This window comes from Danio rerio, chromosome 14, assembly GCF_049306965.1.
Source record: "Danio rerio strain Tuebingen ecotype United States chromosome 14, GRCz12tu, whole genome shotgun sequence".
Lineage (NCBI taxonomy): Eukaryota > Metazoa > Chordata > Actinopteri > Cypriniformes > Danionidae > Danio > Danio rerio.
The window spans coordinates 31,635,430-31,658,046 of NC_133189.1; the positions used below are offsets into that span (position 1 = coordinate 31,635,430).

The following is a 22,617-nucleotide window of genomic DNA, read 5'->3' on the forward strand; positions in this document are numbered from 1 at the left end:
TTTATTTTAATGCAAATGTTTCAGAGGTCATGTGGAACACATATCATTTTTACAATCAGCCTGAAGGTTAACTCTAACTTTCCTTGACAATTATATAATGCTTGATTTAAAAGAAATGGCAATGGTTATTCACTGTCATTAAATGCCAAGACATTTTAAACAGTTATCGTTTTTGGGGTCAGAGAAAGAAGGACATACAGTAAGTGATTGAAAAAAAAAAAACTCCAGGGTAAGTAAATTATTTAGATTTTTTTGTGAACTATCCATTCAAATGTTAAGTGTTAAGTTCTTTTAGCAAAACTCACTATAGGACTAAAGAAAATTGTATCTCTCAGAAACAGACCAAGGACGTTCATGATGAATACTATCTCTTAGCATTCCTATCTCAATGGAGCAAATATTTTGTCAGGTTATATACTTACTTTAAAACTGGTGTAAATAGAGAAAAAATGTGTGCATAAATGGTCCATTTAAGCATCTAATAGCTAACTTAACCATGCTAATTAACATTCTGCATCTAGACTAAAATGTTGTCATAAAATAGCAGCCAGCACAGCAAGCATATTTAGAATTTAAAGGAAGTCTAATAGACATCCAAACATAGACTTTACATGGACATAAGTAATCCAATTATTTTCCTTAATCTGAATAAGGCAATATGATTAAGGTGTTTACATGAGTTGCTTTTTGAATGTTCCTTTCATGATCCGGTTTTACATGTTATAGCACATTCAATTAAAGTTATTACGCCACTGCGCTACCCACATTACCTCTGGAATTTCATGTCATTTCAGCTGTTTCATTTTTAATATGTCAACTTTGACTGCAATGTGGCAGTTTCACTTTCATTCAGGAACGTTGTCCCCCATGAAGAGATATGATGCAATTATGATTTGTTGGAGGAAAGTTGTCGCAAAGTTGGCAATGCTGGTGTCTGTGGTCCTTCAATGACTCGGTAGGAGCAGAGAATAGTGTCAAACAGACGTGTGTATAGACTATTCTGTCACAACATGATGGTAATAGTTTGACTAAGCTGTTTACATGTCTGAATTGCACTTCAATAATGGGACTAAAATCGCCATACTTCACATGTCTTAATTCGATTTTGGTTTAGTTTGATTATGACGGTAGTCGGATTAAGGTCATTAAAAAAAATAATAATAATAAAAATCACTGTTTAAATGGTAGACTTTTAATCAGTATTGTCTTAATTATATTCAAATTAATAATATAGATGTGCCTGTTAAATTATTTTTACTCTTGCACCAAACTGATAAATACATTTTTTTTTTAGAACTGAACATTTAACTAGAACACAGTGACAATCATGAATTACTATATTACATTTTTAAATGAATCTATAACCAATATCAAATTAGGTTAAATTAGGTTAGATAAATGTGATGGTACTGAACATTAAATTATCCAATGATCAGTAATTATGCAATGATCATTAAACATTTAATTTGCTTGCATTTTAAATTACTAAATCATAACGCTGCCGGTAGTAACAGTTTCTATACAAACAGACAAAATATGTAATACAGTTTTGTTTTATGTTTTGTTTTTGTGTGTTCTGAGCACAAATAACTACAACTGCATATATTTTCCTTCCACCTTCCGAATACTTGACTTTAGAAAAAGTTAGAAATATTCTTAAATGATCTGATCTTAATTACAATGTACAGTTTCATCTGTCAATCAGTCATGTTAGATGCTTCGGTGGACTTAAATAAAGTGCAGTCTGTTCGAAGGAATGTTTCTTTTTCACTGTGTCCCTATCAGCGGCAGAACACACCGTATTGATTTCATGTCGTGTGACCATAGAAAGAACAGTTGGAAGTGATAGGCTGTGGCTCAGCTTCCCGGTGACACAAGCTGTACTTGGCAGCCGTCAGTCATTCAGTACAAAGAGCTGATTCTTACAATATATACAGTATACACAGTGCTGAAGGGCATAGGAATACTTTTGGATTGGAAAAAGTTTTGGAGTTGATGTTTACATTGTAGTTAAAATACTGTAAAATGTTTTAGATTTTTTCTAATAACTTTGTGTTATCCTACTGCAAAAAAACAAATACAGTTTGAGTTTATGTATTGCACATTAACACCTTGTAGCTATTTCAAAGCTATGATCCATACACATATATCATATCTGTCAACATCTTACCGTCAACCCTCCCGATTTTCCTGAAATTCTCCTGTATTTTACTATTTTATCCCATTATAATTTCGTAAAATCATTTCCAGTATTTCTCCCATTTGTTCAATCTTTTTATGAAGGGTGGCAATAAACAATAGCCAATCCTCACTATACGCATACCGCAGAACCACCAGGGGACGCTCCTTGCTCTTAAATTTGAATCGATTCTGTGCTTTTGTTTTATTGAGGTATGAAAATAATTTGAAAGAAATATAAAAATGGCAGGGTTCCCTCCCGTTCCATTACAGGCACCATCACACCTCCTATGCATTCCTCAAAACAGCCAGTTCATGTAGCAGTGCATGACTGTCAGACATGTTTTATAGTGATAAAATGATGCTGTTTCTCAAACGGATTGTGTATACGCGATTTGAAGCGGAGCCAAAGTGGACACTTTGGGTTTTGGGTACGTGTTTGAACAGACTTATACACTTATAAAAAGTGACACCTCTGTTAATGTAATCAAACCAAAAAATCTAAATTTGAGATTCATTCACTGCTCTTCAATCAGAATGTTTAAACTATACAGTGAATAAAATGTTGATGAAATTGGATAAACTTGATTCAATTTCTTTATAGAGCTATTAACTATTGTTGGGGTGAGGGGATCCCTTATTTTTACATCTCTATGTTGACTGGTATAGTCAGCATTGGGATGTAAAAATAAGGGATACAATGCACAGATCCATAATGAAAGCATTCGACTGCTTTCCTAACTTTTTATGCTCATTCAAGACAAAATTTGTTGTGTTTAAAAGAAAACCCACCATGATTGATATATATATATTTTTTTTTTTAATGTTAGTAATAGTAGTAGGTGTATATGTCTGTTCAAACAAGGACCCAAAATCCAGAGTGTCCACTTTCGCTCCGCTTCAAATCATGTGTAGAGAATGAGTTTTGGAAACTGTCTATTTATCAATATGGAGCGCGTCTGACAGTCACGCACCGAACTAAATGTTTTGACTATTACATAAGAGACTGTAATGAAAAGGAAGGGAATCTCGCCATTTTATATTTATTTCAATCTTTTTTCATGTATTAATAAAATGAAAGCACATAACAGATTCGTATTTAGAGCAAGGGGCAGGATAGAATTGTAAAATACGTGAGGGTTGACAGGTATAAAATAAAACTTATTATCATTTTGCATAAGAAAAATTAAAAGAAAAGAATGAGCGGGGGATTTATTTTATCTGGCCTGCACGACAAACGGGCACAAAAAAACAGTTGAGATGGTGGTTCGGTCGGTCAGTCTGTCAGTCCGTCATATTAAAATTAGGATTAAAAGAAAAAGAAAAAAAAGCTAGTTTTACTGATCAAGTCTATGCATATTCTCAAATCAAGACATTTTAATTAATATTTTACTTTAAGAAATGAATGTGACTTACGGCAGTCTTTTTTCCAGTTCCTTTATTTACTTATTTATTTATTTGTTTTATCAAGATGGAGTGCGTCTGACAGTCACGCACCGAACTAAATGTTTTGACTATTACATAAGAGCCTTTTATTTATTTTTTTTTGCCCAAATCTATTAAATAAAATGTATAAAATTTTAATCATGTTAATTGATTGTAGACATACTACACTAAAGCAGTCTGAAAATATTTAATAATTAGAGGCGCCTGATTAGGAGAGATTCAGGACAGCTTTTTAGAATTTTAAATACGCTGCTCACAAGCCACCATCCCCGGTTCACATATTTAATTCTTTCCTCCTTTTAGTACTCGGAACAGCATTCCTAATGGCCGTTTGACATATTTCAGGAATGGCATAAATGACTTGATGAATCTGGCTGCCATCCGAACCCTTTTACCGTTCCCTGTGGTCCCAGTTTTACGATCCGTGCCACATTCTTCCCGTTCCATTTCAAGAAGCTTCATTTATCCACCATGTGATCTGATGGGAAAGCTTTTCCGCCGGCCACCATTAGACACAGAGCAATCCTGCTTTGTTTTGGTCAGTCCACCGAAACGACGTGGTGATCTCAGTCTCCATTCACCCATCACCCGTGTCCGCCTCCATAGCTCCTAACACAAAACGCAGCCGAATAATTGTCTGTCATAGTCATGGAGAAATGACCTTAAGTTGTTTTTGTACTTAGTGTCAGCGCTTTGCGAAAATGATGGAGATCAAACATGGCAGAGCGGGCCTGTTTGTTTCACCATCAAAACGTTTGTTTAAAAGAATGCAAATGATTCCCTGTCTGATGAAGCTTTCCTTGAGAGTGGTTTTTGTACGGCTATGTTTACAGACAAGCTCCTTAAGTTGTCCCCTCTAGCTGGTACGGGCAATAATGGAACTGTTCTCAATTTTGTCATCAGAGAATTAAATGGTTTCTTTTTGAAGTGTGTATTTCTGAGAATGAGGAATGGGTTCGTAACTATGTTTTTGGTGCAGAGATTTGCATAAAAGCCCCTCAGTCTGGTAAGTTTTGAGCGGATTGTGGCTGGAGTGGAGTTGGGATGTGAGACAAAATGAAAGCCCCAGGGGAGAAGGTGAGCCTCTGTATGTCTGGGTATGAAAGGAGTAAATCCGACTTGGTTGGTAAACAGAGGCTCTGGGGACTGCTTTACTTTCGCGTGTGCACTACTGAGGAAAAGATGCATCCCTCTGTGATTCTAATAGAGAAAGGCTGTTTAAACTGGCACAACAAAATGCCAATAAATCATATGCGATGCCGACACATCCTTGTTTTAAAGGAAAAGATGAAAACTACCAGACGCTGTCCTTAATGGGAGCGAGAACTGCAAGCACGTCATCGAAATGTTTTCATAAGCTGTGCCTTTTAAATGAATCAAAAAAATTGTCCATATGTTGCCATAGCAATAGACTCCACAAATTAAGAAATATAAAGGAGAAAGCAGACCTAGTTATCACTTTTTCACTCAGCTGAAGGTGTCTCAGGATTTGTTTTTGAAAGTCACTTTGTCCAAAGGTGCATACCTTGGCTGTAAAAAAAAAAAAGTATCTATAAAATGTTTTGAACTTTTCTACCATAAGTGCCAAGGGAGGTAAGAAAGGCAATAAAACTAAACACCAATAGCAGGGCATGCCGTGTCAACCTTGGTTAAATTGTTAGGAATAATGATAATACGATTTAATACTGTAATAGGCTCATGAATATTTAGCATAAATTATAGAATAAATTCTCATTTACAGACTTTTTAACTGGGTAAAAGCCATTTCACATTTCCGTCGCAATCAAGATAGTGGTACAGGAATGGCTACAGAATCTATTTAGAATAATTTGTAATTTTTTTTTAATGAAATTTCTTTCTTTATTTATTTATTTATTTATTTATTTATTTATTTAATTATTGCTTGCCACTGCTGGCTATTTCATGGCAAAATGGATATACATAAAAATATTACATCATAAAAACAAATTTATATTACAATAAAGTTACTTAGACAAATTATATAAATAAAAATATATAAAATAAAATTCACTCAAAATTATATTCAAATTCAAATATGATTTTTCAGTTAAATTTTTGATAAATAATTTAAGATTCTTCCTGGAGGTACCTTTTTAAAAATGTCCATCAAAGTACTCTCCTTATAAAAAATGTCTCCAATGGTATTCAAACTTACACATTCCAACAAAATATGTTTCATGATAAAAGCAGCTTGGTAATAATTGTATTTAGGTGGTGCTTTGTTATTTAGCATATACAAATTAATCAACCTAGAATGCCCAAATCAGCATATAGCATAGACAGTTTGTTCATGTCTGCTCTTAAAATTATAATTTGCAAAGTGTCTTTCGTTTATTTTCGGGTTAATTTTGAGTTATTTATAATTTATGCAGTTGTCCCATTTCCTTTGCCATGTTTCGTTTATATACAAATTGATTGTAGGTTTCAGATCCTCAGGAGGAATTAAACATTCTATCACTTTCAAAGACAGCCTGTTTGTTTTTTTTTCTTTGTGATTTATAAGAGTTTAAATTAATGCATGAAATAAAGTCTACAGTAAACAGCTGTAAACAATGCTCAGCAATATTTTAAATACTTTGTCTTACAACATGAACTACACAAACTCACAACCCAATATCTTACATATTTACTTATTTGAAACATACACCTTCTAAAATAATCAACAGCTTCAAAATTCGCATTTGCTACACAGTCTTTTTAATTTTTGTTTGCAGAGCAAAATCTTTATTTTTCTAAAAAATAATTAACGAAATAATAAATAAATTTAAATAAAAAATCATTCATTCATTCATCTTCCTTTGGCTTAGTCCCATATTTATCTGGGGTTGCCACAGTGGAATTAACCGCCAACTATTCCAGCTATGTTTTACACAGTGGACGCCCTTCCAGCCGCAACCCAGTACTGGGGTAACACACTATAGCATTCACACATATACCCATACACTACAGCTAATTTTGTATAACTAATTCATTTATACCACATGTCTTTAGGCTTTGGGGAAAACTGGAGCCACCAGAAGAAACACATGCAAAAATACCGGGATTCAAACTAGCAACCTTCTTGCAGTAAGGCGACAGTGCAAACCACTGAGCTGCCCTTAAATAAAATATAATAAATCCATTGTAAAAAAAAAAAAAAAAAAAAAAGAAAAAAAAGAAAATTGGAAATGAAGATTTGATGTAGTTTCTGCACTACTATAGTCATATTGGCCTTAATATAGATAATTATAATATTACAAACATAGTTTCATGTTTTGTTTAAGGCTCAGCATCATAAGTTATTCATCCATTAAATGCCTTTGGCCTGGTGCCTGTCCTCTCCTGTATTTGCATACCTCCATGCTCACGCAGAATCACATGCCATCAGATAATTTAATGACGATATGCAGACCAACCCAGGAAAACAGCAGCTACCGCATGTTTCTCCTGAACCAAAAACACCTGCAGAAGAGAAAGAAAGTAATTTAAAAGACAATATAAAGCAGAAATGACAGTGGTGTTGTTTTTCCATGCTGGGGGCAACCAAGGGACTCAGAATATTTGAAAATCATGGCATGACTGTGATTTTTATCTTGGACAGGGGTTTTGGTGGATTGGTCATTTAGCTTGTGTAATTGCATGGCTCAACACCAACAGCACTTCAACAATAGTTTCAAATAAGTTTAAGTTCATCATCACATTATGTTAGGTCAGTGAGACATAAGGTAATCTGAAACCACTGTGCTCAAGAGTTATGGATGAGTTGTGGCTTTTGGAGAGGGTGGGATCTTTTGCTTTTAAAGCTAGCTTGCTATCAATATTCTCTCCAAAACTGCCTACACAAGCTTTAACAGCCTTTAAAGTCAAAAACAAGTATTTGCATATTTTGACTCAGAACAGTATCCTCATTTAGCCTTTGTAGAAACTTGTCTGTGTGACAACTAGCCTTACATCTGATGGCTGAAAAACAAAGTGGCACACACCAAATGTGATGTATTCTTGTTTGCATATAGTACGCTATTCTATTCTGGCTTAGCATTAACCTCATTCTCAGCATTTGTTCTAATTAAGGGTTTTGCCTAATAATAACAACAACAGCAGCAACATGGATTTCCATTCTTTCTGTTCCTCTTGTTTGTGCTTTATTCTTTCTCTGCAGATAAGAATTACCCTGCTAATAAGCAAGATAATTAGCTCATCATTTTCTTCATGGATTAATACATTTTTTGGTGCTCTTTTGAATTGGCTACTGAATGCAGCCATGCACCAAACTGGCTTCTTGTACAAAAAAAATCAGTTAAAGCAGCACTTGACACACATATGATCAAGTATCTGACAAATAAATTAGAATTTAATCAGATCACATATTTATGTATGCATGTATGCATTTATGAATGCATATTAAAACACATCTGCACATTGCAGTGAACAGCATGCATAAAAAGTATTTATTTTCATTCCATTTCAATGGGAATTTCCAGCCAAATCTACTGTGACTAAGACTGTGTATGATAAAATAATGATGCAACTTCACATGGATATTTGAAATAAACAATACTAACCATAATTAGGTGCAAATTAAGACTGGTATATTATAAATTACAGTGTTTATATTATGCAGAATATGAAGAAATTAGCAATATGCAGTACGAATACACAAAAAGAAAATGGGATTCTGTGTTCAGTTGGGGGAGGGGTTGTGTATATGTGCATGCTCAGTTGACAAATTCTAATTCATTACAGTATTTTTTTGCAGGTTTGCTTTCATTACTAGTCCATTGTAATCAATAAATGTTCAATAAATGTATAAAATGGAAAAACAATAATAATAAAATGATTATAATATGTGCTTAAATTGCAATTAAAATTACATTATGCGTGGATGACTTAAAATCCACACCCCATTTGCACTGAAATGTCACACTTCTCTCAACACCTTTTTTTCCCTTTGTGTAAAGTTTGTTTTGCACATTGATTAAGACATCCAAATGAAAAAAAGAAAGAAAAAAAATGGAGAAAACCTGTGAACAAAGATGAAGAAGAATGTCTGTAAATGCTGTACATATGTTAGGCTGGGCCACAGCATGTGGTACTGACAGCTTGAACAGATAAACATGTGACACGAGAATGAGGAAAAGGTTCTTAGTCAAGCTTCAGTGCAGAAATTTTGGATGTTTCATACCCTGCAGTAGGGATGCCAAAAAAACTGCTAGACCTGCATGAGCAGAAAACTGGAAAAGCCACCCTTACCGTATGCTTGATTTGAGTTGTAAATTTGTTCTTAGAACATGCAGCATTTTGATTGGTTGCACCGTGTTCAAAGGACGTATAAAACTGTGGTTCAGAGTTCATTAAAAAGGGTTCTATTTATTTAGCCATATACAGTTCCAAATCTTCAAAGCGTTATACAAAAAAAAAAAAAAAAAAACACAAAAAGATTATACAAGTTTCTTAATAATTTTTACAGTTTTCTGTGCATACAGGTTAGTGACTATGTCTGTCAAGCAACAAATTATAAACATAATACAAATATTTGCAATGCATTTATGCCCGACTTAAAATACAATAACTTTGGGTGGGAGCAGACCAAAGAGTAAATTGCATGTTATTTAATTATGTACTGAAAATCTTTCGTTGCACTGCACCCCTTGATTGCTATTATCTATTCAACGCAATTAAAATTTCACATTTGATTACAACACAAGTACTTTAATTAATTAGGACTTTTCATTATTGTCAGCAAATACATTTATAAATCGTACAACTTGGTTAATAGAATTTCAATTAATCATCCATTACAATTATTAAAGTGTTTGGTTAAAGAAATGTGGTTAATTTTTAGGACTAAGATTGGCTGTTTTATGTACGACAAAGACTGTGCAAAAAAACATGATTTTACCTTTCTACCCAAATATCTACAGATTTCTGTTTTTGTCACAGCCAAAATGCAACATAAATAGTAAATTCCTCAGTAATTTGATGAGGTTTGATTAATTGATTCTGTTGTTTTTTTGTTTTGAAACAATCTGCCTTGACTTTCCATGTAGAAAAAGCTACATGCCAACTGTAAACAACCTACAGCTAGACTAATGAACTTTATTACAGTACTTGGTGACACAATTGTCTATTGTGATTATTATTAACAATAAATTACACCAGTTGTCAAACATCAGTGTGTTTTATCATATTTCTGCTGCAACTGCTTTATAAAGCCCCTTTGTCATGCCTAACAAATCACTTTTGTGGCATATTGCTTTATTTTAATATATATTCTGCATAGCAATGTCTGATGGATTGCCGCTGTGAACGCAGATGATTATAATTAATGAGTTATGGAAAAAACAAGATAATCAAGATTATTTTATTTCTGTATAATCAGTTGATTAACAATGTGCACAGTGCATGTTAATACACCATCAAGTCACATTAACTTTAAAACAGGCACTTCAAAGCAAGTGTTTTAGTGCTATCTTATATTTGAAGAATACCTGTAATTTGTCTTCATCAACTTGTATGGACATCGCCAGTTACACAAAGTCTAGCCTGAGGAGGATCAAATCAACTCTACAATTTTCAGAAATGACAGATCCAATTTTATGTGCGTCCCTGCAGCATTCCCCAACTGTTGCTGTGTTGACCTCTCACCCATTCTGCGGTGCTCTCTGCGGTATGACTGCAGTTGTGTAAGATTGTGCTCTATCTCCTATAAACCTTCTCTTATGTTTGGCAGAATATAGCAAAATAAGAAGTGACAACACCAACGCAAGCAAATCGGATGGAAATTGACCGACAGCCATATTAATTATGTGCTTATATTCGAACACGCTTTTAAAAACTTAAATCTCTTTTAACATAATTCACTGTGGTTTTCAGTTTGCCTCCTGCAATCATTTGACAGCTCTCTCTACTTCTGTTGAACCAATTTTCAGTCTTGCTTTTTCTTGAAAAAGTGATTGCTATCCCTTTACATTGGTCACAGTCACCTCTCTGACTCTTCAGTTCATTATGAATTCACCTCAGGACACCCACACAGCTTTGTTCATTACTAGTGAAAGTGCACTTATTCTGTCAGTTCTGTTTGGTTTTACCAGACCGTGGCTCTCTGGACTCAAATTATTAAACCAAACATCACAGCATGCAACACTAACTGGCATCTGTTCTGTACTTGTGTTTACCGTTAGACTGCTCTCCTGTAAATGGAGTACTGCATTAGTTACTTCTTTTTGTTGGTTACCTCAATCCACATAATAGCAGAAAACAAGACAGCAAAGAGCAAAGTTTTACTTTTGGGACAACAGACTTCAGCAGGTGAAATAGTGCCCTAGATTTGATGGTGCGACTATTTCTCACTTCTCCTCCTTAATCTCACGAGACAGCATTCTGGAGCAAATACTTGTCAAATGACATGTAATAGAAAAAAAAAAATGTTTTTGCTTGGGGGGAAAGCAGACATGTTTTTTGTTTTTATCAAATCCTTAGATTATCATTTGATGTGGTGCGATGAAAGCGGCGAAGAAACATATCACGGATTTGTGCTGAGCAAAATGTAATCTTATAAGCAAAACATAACTTTTACAGACACCAAAATAGAATTGTTGCCAGTCAGATATTTTCAGAGAAACAGTCTGCATGGTAAGACACCATATACAGTTGTTATTTGGCACTGAATCACTTGTTGTGAAGGATATTTACACTGTTTCTTGCAAAGCAGATCGCCAAATCCTGTATATATATATGGAAAATAGCAGATGAGCAGAGAACTGTCGCTGAGCACATGTCAGATGAGACATGAGGCAGATCCGGAAAGACTGGAGAAAACAGAGTATGATGGCACTGAAGCAAAAATGCATCAAGAAAAGCTGTCAAACAATCAAAGTGTTGACATATTGAAGGGAGGGATTCAAATGCAACTAAAAACAAAGTATTTCACACAACAGGGGGTTGAAAGCCAAGTGTAATCTAATTCACAGAGATATTTTTGAACTCCTGCCCACTCAAATGTTAAGTACTGTACGTAGGTATTGCTGGTTCGACCCACGGGTCTCAAAGGTCAGAAGCATCCTTCAGTTTTGACCTTTTTAGAGTGTTTTAGCATGGGACTCTTGTGCCCGCTGTATAGCGAGAGTTGATTTGCATACTCATACAAGCGTGCGTTCCCTATCTGCGGATCAGTGATGTGTGGTGGACTGAAGGAGTTCCCTTTCTGTTTGTCGGTTCAATGTAAATTCAATGTTAGTAATACTTTGATATAGTTTCTGGGTTAAAGACATATGGGACATGTTTAAATAGGCATCAATAATAAAAAACATGAAACATTTATATATATATATATATATATATATATATATATATATATATATATATATATATATATATATATATATATTAAAAAATACATATAAATTGAATATTTGGAGTTACATTGTGTTGTCTAGGTGTTCCCTTCATTTTCTGAGCAGTGTATATTTATAGACAGTAAGATAGACAGACAGACAGACATGAACAAAAGTGACATATTTTTAAAGTAAATTATTATTATGGGCCTGGATCAATTAAAGACTATTTCATTAGAAAAGATATATAGAACTTCTCACACAATACTATGTATTATGTTATCACCTCAAAACTCTTTTACCACAGTAAAATACCTACTGAAAGCATGTTTCATAGTTTAAGTTTTTGAAAACTATTGCCTTACAGTCTCATGAAGATGATGGAATCATGCAAATGAGCATGAAATTTTTAGTCAGTAGGCAGTCACAAGCACTTTACAACCAAAACAGTGTTGGCAGACTGCAAGACTCACACACAGTGTTCCTTTAAAAAAATGACATTGCCATCTACTGACATATACAATAAAGTGACTTTAGTCATTTTAAAAAATATGTGTGAGCAAGTATAATTTTACACTATGACAGATTTAAGAGACATGTAAACAACGTCAAATGTAAATGGTTGTTTCAACATATGCATTGTTCATTATTATTTAACAATATTGGTTATATATATATATATATATACTGATGCATTAATTTCATTAACCAGCGTAATATTTCCACAATCACATTAATGGTTCACATTAATGTTTTTTTTTTTTTTTTTTTTGCGTCACTGGACATTTCTCTGTAAAAAAGTTGCAAGAAGCAACACAATGTTGCAAGAAGCAACACACCATGCCGTTCCGCATAGTCTAATAGGGTTGAGCTTATTTTTTTAATGAGTTATAGGTGTGTTTTGAAAATAAAACATTCAGAGTCTCATCTTCCATTCCCTTTAAGAGTTAGTTGCGACGCGCCAAAGCGCATTTGCTATTTACATGACGTAAAGTAAGTGTAAGTGGATAAACTAAGCATTTCACTAGAAAGACAACAGTTAAACAGAGCATCTACAGCACGAGAATGAGAGATAAATTTTTAACTTTCGCTCTCGTAGATAGGATAATCTTGTACGCACACAACATCAATTAGCCTATAAATAATTTATTTTGTTTGTTAAGCGCACATATTTGTTTCAAAACTATTTCTAAATTCAGTTCTAATTTCCAGCAAATGAATAAATGAACAATAATAACGAAGTGTGTTCAAAAACCTGAGTAATTTCCTAATAGACATGCTATGCCCCATATGGTCTAAAACCTGACAGGCAGACAAATTTAAGCTTGTTTTTAATAAAACAAATGTAATTATGTATATAATAAATTATACTGCTAATAATAATAACATTATACAAAAGCAAAATTGTCATGAATTAACTGAAAAAGCCTCCCGAGATGAAGAAGGCATGAAAGTATGGTTTTAATATTTATGTAGGCTAGAAAATAATGTTTTGTAATATTTTAATCCTTTATATTGATATCCTATATATATCCTTATTATATCCTATATATATATATATATATATATATATATATATATATATATATATATATATATATCCTTAATATTTTAATAATTTTTCATATGTAAAAATATCAAAACATCAAAACAACTCTTGCGCCAAGCTTAAACTAGCAAACAACTATTGCGTCGCGCCTTGCGCCATTTTGCACTGGGTGTATGATAGAACCCATAATGTTAATTTGATTCAGCTTAAAAATTTAAGGCAACCAGGATTTTTTTACAGTGTAGTTGAAAGTTTAATAATAAAATCTTGATCTTATATACTGTAAGGGTGACGCAGTGGTGCAGTAGGTAGTGCTGTCGCCTCACAACAAGAAGGTCGCTGGTTCGAGCCTCGGCTGGGTCAGTTGGCTTTTCTGTGTGGAGTTTGCATGTTCTCCCTGCATTTGTGTGGGTTTCCTCCGGGTCCTCTGGTTTCCCCGAGTCCAAAGACATGCAGGACAGGTGAATTGGGTAGGCTAAATTGTCCTTAGTGTATGAGTGTAAATGGATGTTTCCCAGAGATGGGTTGCGGCTGGAAGGGCATCCGCTTGCATAAAAACATGTGCTGGATAAGTTTGTGGTTCATTCCGCTGTGGTGTCCCCAGATTAATAAAGGAACTAAGCCAAAAAGAAAATGAATGAATGAATGAATGAATGACCTTATCAATGTTTCACACCGTTTCATTTTTATGGTCTTTTTTGTTTTCTGAGGGAAGATCTTCCCCCTTGCTTCCACAAAAAAATTAAAATAAAAATGTTCCTCCCGCTGTATATTGCCTGAAGCATATTCAAAAACTGGTTTCCCTCTTTAAAGCACCCTTTCTATGTGGGAAAATGCTTTTCATGCCCGTTTCATTTGTCATGTACTGGGAAAAAACGTGTAGTTCACCATAGTAACCTCATTCAATGTGTATGTGTACCTAGTGCAATGAGTATACAGCCGAGGTGAGAAAGGTCAAAACAATCCTCTTTTCCACAACCCTTTTCAACAAGTTGACTTAGCCCAAGTAATCAGGTTTTTACGAGAGATGTTCCATCTCAATCCTACTGAGGATCTGATCTCTTGGTTTTCAAGTGCCTCCAAGTTATTTTTGGTGCAGAATTACCAGGTAGTCCTCTAGATGCAATCTAAAATTAATTTACCACTCTTGTGCTTTACATAGTGTCCTCCAGACATGTGCATATTTCAGCAGGGTGAAGTCGAAGGTGACTGGTATGATTTTAACTACCTTGATAAATTTTGCTCATACGGTGTGACATATCCAAAGCACTCACGCAGAGCCTGGCATGACTTTTATGATCATTTGCTACCCCTGAAGTGATTAATGACACTAGTCATATAAACCTGGTATTGTTTTTAATTGTACATGCATGGAAGCTCTGGTTTAAATTCTTAACAATAAAAAAGAAGAAAAAAAAAACACTCTACCTCATGTTTTTCCAAACCAGTATGACTACTTACATTTTCCAAGGAAAATCAATGAGAAATTATTTTGAAAAGCTACTTTGCATATGATAAAAGCAAGATAACATTTGCCCACCCACTTCATGAGAAAAGTAGCAATGTCAGGTTAGTATTATTTTGAATGGTATAATTTTAATTAGTAGTCAATGCTGAGTTCAAATTTAAATTCAGCTCAGTGACTTGATAATACAGTAACAGCTGAGGTTTGAAACATGAGGGTACATAAATAATGACAAAATATTTATGTGCAAACTAATAGCTTAAAGGCACAATGTGTAAGTTTTGTTGCTAGCGGTTGTTTATCCAAAACAATAACAAAAGCCTAGCTTGATGATGAGGTGAAGGACGGTGGAATCATGGGAGTTGTCATGCTCACTTCCAAAGCTGATGGAAATAAATCTGACGGGACTCATGTTCATGGATGAGGTAATGAATAGGCTTGCAGCAGGAGTCAGTGTTACCAGTGTTATGTTTGGCCACAAACCAATTACATTAGTTGCCCACCGCAGCAGCACCACACTCCACCCCATGACACATTAACAGGTGCTGCAATTGAAGATTTGGCTAAAAATGTAGATTGTTGTTGGAAATGTTCAGTATAATGTACACAAGTCAGTATATAAACCCTGTTCTAGTGGGTATTTTTTTTTTTTTTTTTTTGATATTTTAAAAAATCTTGTTGCCTTTTTTTATTGAATCAAATTAACTTAGTCATCTCAACTTATATCAGTTAAAATGACTAAACATATAAAGTTACATGTTGTATAACTTAAAATATTTAGCTGAAACCTGATTAACTTTTTACAGAGTGTTTATTGATACATGTTGTTATTTTAAATGGATGGTTTGCCCAAAATTAAAAATAAAAATCTGTCATCATTTACTCACCCTCATGTCATCACAGACTTTCTTTATTGTGTGAAAAATAAAATACTGATTGGTCAGACTTTATTTTGATGGTCTGTTTGTTGAATTTAAGTAACATTGCATCTGCATGGCAACTTATTCTCATTAGATTATGAGTAGACTGTTATGTTGGGGTTAGGTTTGAGGTTAGGGTTAGGCTAAGTTGACATGTACTTGCAAAGTTTCTTATAGTCAGTTAAATGTCTGTTGAAGGATCAGTATCAACTAGGGATGTAACGGTATTGTAAATACCGTCATCCTGCAATATTAATTTTTTTTCGATATTACCTTAGTCGCATGACTCGGTAAAACTATAGATCTTCTGAGAAAAATTGCTCAGGCGAATGAAGCGAACGGGAGGTAGCGAAAACTACAATTCCCATCAACCCAGGCTTGGCCATAATCCCTTGCGGTCTGTTGTCGCTACAGATCCAGTAATGTGGAAATGGAGTGTGCTGCTAGAAGCAGGGATGAAAAAGAGCTGGAAAACCCTAAAGCGGGTGTTGTCGCCGCGCGCATACTGAATAGCGGTGTTGTCGCGCGAGTTCTTATCAGCTGTTGTCGCGCGCATTCTGATCAGCTGTGTTGTCGCGCGCGTTCTGATCAGCTGTGTTGTCTCGCGCGTACTGTAAAGCGGGACGGAGGGTATGTCGCGTCGCGGGGGCACTTTTGATCATTTTGGAAGGTAACTTTCTATCCAAGACTAAAAAGGGCATGTGCACTGCACAGGTTCAGCCCTGTGTGTGCACGTGCCTGCAAGTTGGGGAATACGACTAATAATCAGTCATGGGGATTGCAGAAACACAGCACACTGTTCAGATTGATGCAGATATGAGACCTCTATCTTACTCATGGTTTGTCCTCTCAAGTGGGGGAAAGACAATGCACAACGTTACCCACTGCTGTCAACCTGGGCCAAGTCATATCTCTCTTGTCCCAGAAACCTCAGTCCCAAATGAGAGGGTTTTTTTCTGTTGCAGGGGACATTGTGAATACCCAGAGATACCAGCTTTTACCAGATTATAGTTATATGATAATTTTCCTTTAAACCCATCTCTATCTAAGTGAGTGATTAAATGTTGAATGTGATGAGTTTTCAACACTACTAAATAGAAACTTAATTTTTTTACATGGTTTAAAATTTTTTTGTTATTAAAATTGAAGTTCCTGTTTCAAAGCTTACAGATAGATGGCTTATATGTATGTCATTGACACTTTTGGCACTTTTTTGGAGTATTTTCATAAGTTTTGTTTTTTCCTGTAAATGATTCAATAAATACCGTACCGTGACATTCATACCGAGGTATTACCGTACCGTGAAATTCTGATACCGTTACATCCCTAGTATCAACAGATATAAAGCAAACAGTCTACTAATACTCAAATAGATCATCAAAATAAAGTGTTATCGGTGGATTTACATGAATAAGCAAATGTAGAATGCATGCCTTTTAAAGCTAAATCACAAATTAATGTAATAAGACAACAGCAGTTAAGTCTGAACATAGAGATATAGATACGTTTACATAAAATCTGCAATTCACAAGCATTGTTTTGACAGATGGGGTTATTAAAATCATGACTGTCTTAGCCTATAGTTAGATCAATTATTTTTTTTGCCTAACAGACTGTCATTAAAATATAGCATAGTTTTTTTTTTCCTGTATTATCTTTCTGAATTTTATATTAAACATCATTTACTCTATATATTCCACCAACATAAGATGTCCTTTAAAAAAAAAATCAGTCTACAAGTTACGTAACATGCTTTTGCACTGACAATATAAAAACAATTAACTTATGAAAATAAATGTAGCATTTAAAATAACAGAATTTGCACTATTTACTTTATCCCTTAACAAGAATAAATACAATAAAATGGAGTATACACCGTTAAAATCTTGCTGCCTAATTTTTTTAGTTGAATCAAATTAACCATGCTAGTCATATCAACTTAAGTCAAACTGACAAAAACTATTAAGTTAAATTGTGTATAACTTTAAATATTTAGTTGAAACCTGATTCACTTTTTAAAGTGCATTTATTGTTATGTATTTGTTTCTTTAAATGGATGGTTTGCCCAAAAATGAAAAAAAAATCATTTACTCACCCTCATATCATCCCAGACCTCCATGACTTTCTTTATCCTGTAAAAAATAGATTTACATGAATAAGCAAATATAGAACAAATGCTTTCTTAAATTAAGCAAAAACAAAATAATAATTAAAGCTAAATCACAAATAAAAGTAATAAGAAAACAGCAGTTAAACATGAGCATGGTGATATTGATATGTTTACATAAAATCTGCAATCCACCAGCATTATTTTGACAGATGGGGTCATTAAAAGCATAGCTGTCAGAGACTATATATCTTTTTCTTTGAATACCAGACTGCCATTAAAGTATAGGATAGCTTTTTTTTTTTTTTTTTCTGTATTATATTTTTGAATTTTGTCTTGAGCATCATTTATATTTTCCAGCAAAAACAAAACATGTCCTTTAAAAAAAAAACATCAGTCTACAATTTATATAACATGCTTTTGACAAACTGGCAGCATAAAAATAACCTGAACAATGAATGTAGCATTTTAAAATAACAGAATTAGCATTTAATTTACTTTATCCTTTAAAAATAAATGCAATATAAAATGTTAAAACTCCCTGTGTGCTTTTTCCCATCCAGCTACACAATCAATTTAATTTTCCTGATCACAAGTCTTTCTTCCCCTGTCTCCCTTTTCATACACCTTAATATTATTCAGATCTTGCTGCAGATACCTATTAGACAATATGGAAGTCAATGATATTTTGGGGAGGAAATGATTACAATTAAAACTTAACAAAAAGGAGGGGGAGATAATGATGGCCGAAATAAAAATTTATCTTTCCCAATTACTCTAGGCTTCCTTATCAGGGATAATATGACTAGCCAGCTCTCCGGAATGCTGATGAGATTGTGGCACTTTTCTTGGCTCCCCTTGCCTCGTCCTTTTAGTGTCTGACAAACATGTAAACAAAGCTTGTACAGTGGCTGTCAAGAGTCCTGCAAATGCAAGCTTGATTGTTGGTTTAATCAACATAGCTCAAAATCTAAAAATGGCTTCATTATTATGTGTTTTGTAGGAGCACTACATTGAAGTGTTCCTCCCATAATTGACTCACTCCCATGTAACATGTAAATGACCTGCAACATTTACCTAAATTTGTATAATTATTTTCATGGTGTGACCAGTTTGTTTAAAAACATCAGCACTTCTAGAAGTCACATGCAAATCTACTCTGTGTCTTACTTAAAGATAGCTCATCTACACATGCAAATCTGTCACTATTTACTATTAAACCTGCCTATGCATATTTATTTATTAGTTTGTTTGTTTGTTAATGAAACAAAAATATTTTTCTATAGCACTGTCTAAATGAGTATTTTCCATACAAACACAATTGAACGGTGACCAAATCTATCAAGCTAAATTTCAAAAGGATTAGCAGCTAATGACATTTACTTGTGGTAATACTGTATATTGGAGGTTAATTTTTGGTTTCTCACAGAGAGTTTTAATGTGCGTGCACATATAGATTTATATTGAGGTAAAGATGGTTTTATATTTGTACATTCATTTAGTGACAACTTCTGACATGCTCCATATATTGCTTGTCATAATACTTTTGAATATTTCATATGATTTTAGACAAAAGTATGACATGAAAACAACATTAGTACTATTCAATTGACTGTCAACAATGTTGTACTTTGATAGTCATTGCCTGCTAATACAATTTCATTATTTAGAATTTTTATATAATACTTTTTTTTCTGAAAATACAGTAGTCTATATTTAGAAGAAAGTCTGAATGTGTGGATATAAAACTAACTACCTCAGTTAACGATTTATTAAGGCCTGGGGCTCCAGCCTCTCAAAATCATAACTATACAATTTTAACATATGTTATGATGACTCGAACTGATTTTTCAAACTCACAATGTAACTTATTACAGCCGAACGCTTTATGTGTTGGAGACCATCAAAACCTTAAACAGGGGCTCGATATGGCCATGATATATTTTCATTGCGTATTCAAATAACAACAAAACATCGTATTTTAATTACTATAAGTATAGTTAGTGTTTTACCTGATGTAATCGCTGACAACATTCGCACACCTGCATACAAAGGAACATGCTCACAAGATGTTAACTTTTAGAAACCGTTTACTGCACATGGCATGATGTCATTGCGGTGGCGCGAAATTCAGACGGAGGAAACAGGAAGTGATTTGCAAGCTAAGTTCAAAATGTTATGTTTTGGGTTGTTTGTGGTTGGGGAAATCGGTCAGACCGAGAAACAGATATCCCAAGTCTCCCGGAAGTTGCGGGAGTATACCGCATAGAGATTCCCCGATGCCCGCAAAATGAATGATAATCTCCCGGAAATCGTGCGTCTCCAGCCCGGCCCTTAAATACTTCGCACACCCTCTCCACCGCATCCCTTCCAGCTCTTCAGGTACGTCGCGCGCAACTCACCCCCACCGCTCTTCAGGTAACGTTACGTCGCACGCAGCTCACCCCCACCGCTCTTCAGGTACTCTCGCACGCACACACGACCCTACTCAGACAAGTCTCTCACTCACCAACCACTCTCCAGCAACCTCCCGCAAATCAACTCTATATCCCCCGGAAATGACTTTTCCCAACTTGGGATGTCTGTAAAAACAACAAAGAAAGTAGTTTAGTAGCTATTTTTGTGTTCCAAAAAGCTTTGCTCATAAAGGGAAAATTTCAAGAAACGAACTGAAACGAAAGGGAATGGATAGAATTTTACATTATTATTTTATTAGGCTATATTAGCCTATAGATTAAATCATAGGCTATTTGGAAATTATTAAATTATGCTATAGGTCTACAAACTTATTTATTTAACTTACTTATGTATGTATTTTACATAATTGCTTAGTATGTTGTTGTTTGTTAATATTATTGTTAAATAAATTAGATTTATATTATTTATTAAAATTACTTTGTATATTAAACCACGTTTATGGTATTTGACAGTTGATGTTACAAAATGGTGGAAAAAAAAACATTGTAGCCTAATAACCTATAACTTTAAACTTTATTAGATATAAAGGATGGGCAGCATAATGGCGCAGTGGGTAGCACAATCACCTCACAGCTAGAAGGTTGCTGGTTCGAGCCCTGGTTGGGTAAGTTGGCGTTTTTGTGTGGAGTTTGCATGTTCTCCTCGTGTTAGCGTGGGTTTTCTCTGGGTGCTCTGATTTCCCCCACAAAGACATGCTGTACAGGTGAATTAGGTAGGCTAAATTGTCAATAATGTATGAGTGCGAATGGGTGGCAACTGGAAGGGCATCCGTTGCGTAAAACATACGCTGGATAAGTTGGCGGTTCATTCCGCTGTGGCGACCCCAGATTGATAAAGGGACTGAGCTGAGAAGAAAATAAATAAATAAATGAATGAATGGATTAAAGGAGCAAATGTTTTAATGTTACTTTAGGCCCGCCAGAGTGAGTTCAGATGGTTCGAGAGACCCACCCCTCACTGACAAGTGTCCAGAATTTGTTCCCATTGTGAGCTCATTTGTCCTGTTTTGACTGCTATGCTATAGTAAATTGTGAAAATAGCCCATCGAAAAAGGTTGTTATAACTTTAGTAAATATGTTTTGGCCAATGCAAACAATTATTTTTCTTGAGTCCAACATCCATCTGTGCAAGAAAACATACAATCTGACATAAGTGAAGCCATCTTTCGCTGCAGTTTTGTTTTTAAATAAAGAAAATATTTTACAAGTGACTGTTTTCTAAATCTTTATTTTAGAAACAAAAAGTTATTAATAAACAGGTGTAAAGCAACAAAAGCAGGCCATGTTATAATTAATTTGAAAACTAATTTGGCTATAGTTGTTATCCATGATTTTTCAAAGGTACTTTTTTACAAGCGAGGCAATACAAATTGTGAAGCTTTACAGTATTATTATTATTATTATTATTATTATTATTATTATTATTATTATTCTGACTGAGGAAAGTTTAATGTGCTATCCAGTTTTTTTGCCTAATAAATGACAGATTCCTTTTTATATGACTCTTATATGATATATGATGTAAAAAAAAAGTATTTTAAAAATAATTATTTACTAATATTTCTTTAATCTAAATCTTAAGAAAAAATTATTGTAATATGTCAAAAAGTGTGTTTATAATGATGACCTTCCAATAAGCTAATACATCTTAAAATAATGCTTAAAATCTTACTAAAATGTATTATTAAAAATCTCATAATTTTACTCTTCAATTTTCAGCAGTGAAAATTAAACCACACTGAACTGAACAAAACTGAACTTTAACTCTAAAAACTGAACTCAATTTACTATAATCTTCTATGTTAAGCTGCTTTGACACAATCTACATTGTAAAAGCACTATATAAATAAAGATTAATAGAAAATGAGGCGAATAACTGCAAAAAAGTCCACTTTTTGAGAAAAAAGAACCAACCTTTTAACCAAGCTGGCTATACAGGCTTGTAGTGGAAATTTTACTCTAATGCTTTACAGAAATTTAGGTAAATTACACACTAAAGCACAACTCCTAAATGCTAGCACATCAAACTGCTGAACATATCTCCTATGTCACACTCGAAGATCTCTGATGTCATAATGTCAGATTGAATGACAAAGACGTAATCACAGGCTGTCTACTCCACTTTTAGAAATGCTCTCGCGA

At 34.2% G+C, this 22,617-nt stretch overlaps 1 protein-coding gene across 9 annotated transcripts in view; it reads right to left on the reverse strand.

The window, feature by feature from the left end:
* pcdh11 (protocadherin 11) overlaps window positions 1-20,537 on the reverse strand; it is a 331,728-nt gene extending 311,191 nt beyond the window's left edge. For 4 of the 9 annotated variants that reach the window (XM_073921879.1, XM_073921877.1, XM_073921883.1 and 1 more), the window contains exons 1-3: window positions 20,011-20,134; window positions 17,987-18,023; window positions 6,981-7,086 (exon numbers count right to left, since the gene is read on the reverse strand). In XM_073921879.1, the coding sequence (XP_073777980.1) occupies window positions 6,981-6,986 (6 nt within the window). In that variant the 5' untranslated portion in view covers window positions 6,987-7,086; window positions 17,987-18,023; window positions 20,011-20,134. Of the gene's footprint in view, window positions 1-6,980; window positions 7,087-17,986; window positions 18,024-20,010; window positions 20,135-20,400 lie in introns of those variants that run through there. The other 5 variants (XM_073921878.1, XM_073921884.1, XM_073921881.1 and 2 more) reach the window with 2 other exon arrangements.
* Window positions 20,538-22,617: the final 2,080 nt, after the last annotated feature.